The 3,867-nt window shown below is 28.1% G+C and overlaps 1 protein-coding gene across 1 annotated transcript; it reads right to left on the reverse strand.

Annotated features, from left to right (window-relative positions):
- On the reverse strand, positions 1-779 carry LOC130972459 (14 kDa proline-rich protein DC2.15-like). The gene has a single exon (XM_057897177.1). The coding sequence runs from the start codon at positions 703-705 to the stop codon at positions 256-258; it is 450 nt and encodes a 149-aa protein (XP_057753160.1). The 5' UTR covers positions 706-779; the 3' UTR covers positions 1-255.
- Between the last annotated feature and the right edge of the window lie 3,088 nt (positions 780-3,867).

Below are 3,867 nucleotides of genomic sequence, written 5' to 3' on the forward strand. Positions count from 1 at the left end.
TAACAAAAAATTATTGGAATATATAATCATTTCTCAATCAAATAAAGTACACTATAGCTCAACAGCTTCAGAAAGACCCTTCCACTCTAAAGATAAAGCATACAATGAATTGAAGGGACAATAACGAGAAGTTAATCTCTCCATGCACGTACAAGAATCACACACCAATTAATAATGAAAAATTAAGAAAAAGAAAACAATAATAATGGAAATTAAAACAACAACTAATACCATAAATATATTTTGCATCATTGCTTAGTTGCATTGGAAGCCATGTGGCACTTTCCTTGAGCAAACATTGAGGAGCAAGCTAAGGGAGATGGGAAGGTTGAGGTTGAGGCCCAAAACATTTGCCTTAAGGGCGGTGCAGAGGCACGCGGCGGCTTCAAGGTCGACGAGGCCGTTAAGGAGGGAACAGCAAGGGGCCACCGGTGGCTGCCCCAAAGTCACATTCAGAAGACCGTTGAGCACGTTGGCGCACACGCCGAGTTTGAGTGCGTCACGTGGGCAGGCTGCAGTGCCACGCCCGCCGGAAGGTGTGGATGGGGTGGATCCGGATCCACCAGATCCACCCGATCCACCCTTGTGGTGGTGCTTATTGTGCTTTGGTGGAGGAGGGCATGGTGCATTGTTAGCGGAAACAAGTGCAAAGAAGAGGATGTTGAGTGTGAGGAAAAGAGCAAGGGAAGTGGTTTTGGAAGCCATCTCTTCAACTTAATAATTAGTTATGTAACTCACTCACAAGTGCTTGAGCTTAATTAAGATATTATTAGTGTTTGTTGAAGATGGGAAATACTTGGAGTGAACGGTTGTTTATATAGTGCGAGGGTGATGAGTTGTTCTAACTTTAAATATTCATGAGTGGACGTACAATTATTATTATTATTTCAAATAAATTAAAGATCGGAATAGGGACTTTATAAGAAATATTTTGAATATTTATTTTTGTCTTAGTAAATCGATATAAATTTCTTTATTATTTGACATAACATACATGATATGAACATAAAATATATTTTACATTTTATTTAGTGAAAGAGAAAAATTATATATATATATATATATATAGAATGATAATATTTTTAATGTATTCACTCATGCAAGAGTTAGTTTTAGATTTATATAAATTTTATATATGTCTTTTTTTTATATCATATCATAAAATTATTTCTTTTATAAAATATTAAGTGTAGAAAATAAGACACATAAATAATAACTATATCTCTAATAATACTTCATTTCTTTAATTATTATATATAATACACTGTTTTACCTTGTACATATAGATGTATTTTTATATAAAAATTGCGATAATCATTTTATATAATATAGACTTACTACTGGAAGCACACACAGTAAGAAAAAAGTTATATATTAAAAATAAGATATACAAAGTAATGAGTGCTATGAAGAAAATTAAGAAATAATGGCCATGTTAAAAATATCATCGTTACATGTCTCTTTTTATTAATTTGAATTTTTAGGAGTAGTTTTATGATATGATATCAGAATTTTTATGATAAAAAAATTTAGATTCAAATTTCAAATCTTGTTATTCTCATGTATAAAGAAGTGTATTAAAAATATAATCATATAAGAAGTGTATTAAAAATATAATCATATAATTATTTATGTATCTTCTTCTATTAAATTAAATTTTTTAGAATAATTCAATGATATTGTATTAGAACTTATATGATTAAAAGGTTTATAGAGTTCAATCTCTGTTAGACTCTAAAAAAAAAATTCAGTACAAGACATTAAAAAAAAATTATGCACATATTATTCAAGCAAATTTAAAAAACATTTTTATTTAAAAAATATATTAAAAATATAATTATTTATCATATGTTTTTTTATGAATTTAAATTTTAAAAGAGATAGTTTTATGAAGAACCTATTAATTACTTTGGATTATGCTAAGTAATCAATAATTTTTTTAAATAACATGAACAATCACCAATCAAATCAAAACATACTACACCTCCAAATTATCCACCTAAATCTTAATATTAAAAAAATCACCTGCATACTTAGTGAAATGAACATTCGATATATCTATTATTCACATTGTTTAATATTTTTATTGTCTATCTATACTTTTCCAATTACTTTATATCCTTTTCCGTCATTGTATGCTTGTCATATAAATCTTAAAAAAAAAAAAAAGAGCAAAAGTAACATTATAACTCTATCTTCTCTTGGTACTCAGATCCATGTTTATTTTTACATACTACATATTCATACCATGCAAACTATATGCTCAAAATAATTATAAATGGACTTTAAGACAAATTAAGCTAATGAAATGAACATGTGTGAACGTGAAAGTTTTAGCTGGCAGATAGTATTATCAGGTAATAAGGTTTTGGACTCTTGTGACTACATGATGAACTTGTGGATCCATAATTTCAATGTTTTTGCATCTATCAAGGAACCCGATTCCACCGTAAGATTGATCAATTGGGATCCTCTGACTCATTGAATGGCAACATTTACGATTTGCAATTTGCAATTTGCAATATGCATTGCACGTGGAATATTGCGTGTTTCTATTATAAGCGTTACTCGTTGGGGTAGGAAATTAACGATGCCTTGCCCCCTCTGTACGTTGACATGAATTCTGATTCTATTACTGTAATTTGCTTGAAATTTGGACCTTAGCTTCCACTATCTCACTCCAGTGACTACACTCAAAGGAAAGTCACTCCTAAACAATAGTAAAATAGCTGTAGATATTATTTGTGATTTTTTTTGCAAAACTTTATTACAAATTTTAGTGTGAATTTATCATTCGCGAATAAGATATAGAAATTTTGCTGTGAATTTTAAAATTTGCAGCAAATTTTACAACTACTTTTTATAATAGAAAAAGAAAAATATTACTTAAAAAATTCGGAAATAAATATTTGCAGTAAAATTTATAGATAATTTTGACAATAAATTTGAGTTATGTCAAATTCGTAGCAAAATTTGCAATAAAATTTGCGAATTTAGTTGTAAAATTGTAAATTTTACTTTTATGTGAATTTTATTGTGAATTTATTTTTTACAGATTTAGATGCAAAAAAATTGTTGCGCATTTAGCTGTAAATTATTTTTTTTTGTGAATTTTGTTGCAAATTACATTGTTGTAGTTTTTGTTGCAAAATTTGCTACGAATTTGATTGTTGCAATTTTAGTTGTAAAAATTTATTGCAGAATTAGTTGCGAATTTTATTTTCCATAAAATTTGCTACGAATTTTATTGTTGCAATTTTAGTTGCAAATATTTTGTTACAGAGTTAGTTATGAATTTCATTTTCTGAAAATTTTGCTGCGATTTTAGTTACGAATTTTGTTGCAAAATTAGTTGCGAATTTCATTTCTTGCAAAATTTACTGCAAACTTCATTGCTGGGTGGGATTTTAGTTGTATAATACCTTAATATTCAAATTTTTATGCTCGAGTTATAAATCAATGATGATAAGGTGATACGACTCAAAATAGATTTATAATACATATATAATTGAAAGGAATTATTAAACAACAGAAATATCATAAACAGAAACGCTCGCGTATCGATGAAAAGAATAAAGCGCTATCGGGGAAGTGGAAACACTACAAAAAAAGCAGATTTGTTACAAAAAGAATTGTTACAAAAAATCAAAATTTTGAAACAAAAAGATTTTGTAACAAAAAAAGGGTTGTTGCAGTATGTTTCGTTAAAAAAAGTTTTTGTTACAAAAAATGGAACTGTTACAATTCAAAGTAATATTTTGTAATAAATTTTTCTGATACAAAAAACCAAAAGTAGTTACAAAAGTGATAACAAATTTTGATCTTCAAAATATTTTTGGTGACAATATATTTTTTCCTATCATAAAA

The sequence above is a fragment of the Arachis stenosperma genome, chromosome 1 (assembly GCF_014773155.1).
Source record: "Arachis stenosperma cultivar V10309 chromosome 1, arast.V10309.gnm1.PFL2, whole genome shotgun sequence".
NCBI classification, from domain to species: Eukaryota; Viridiplantae; Streptophyta; class Magnoliopsida; order Fabales; family Fabaceae; genus Arachis; species Arachis stenosperma.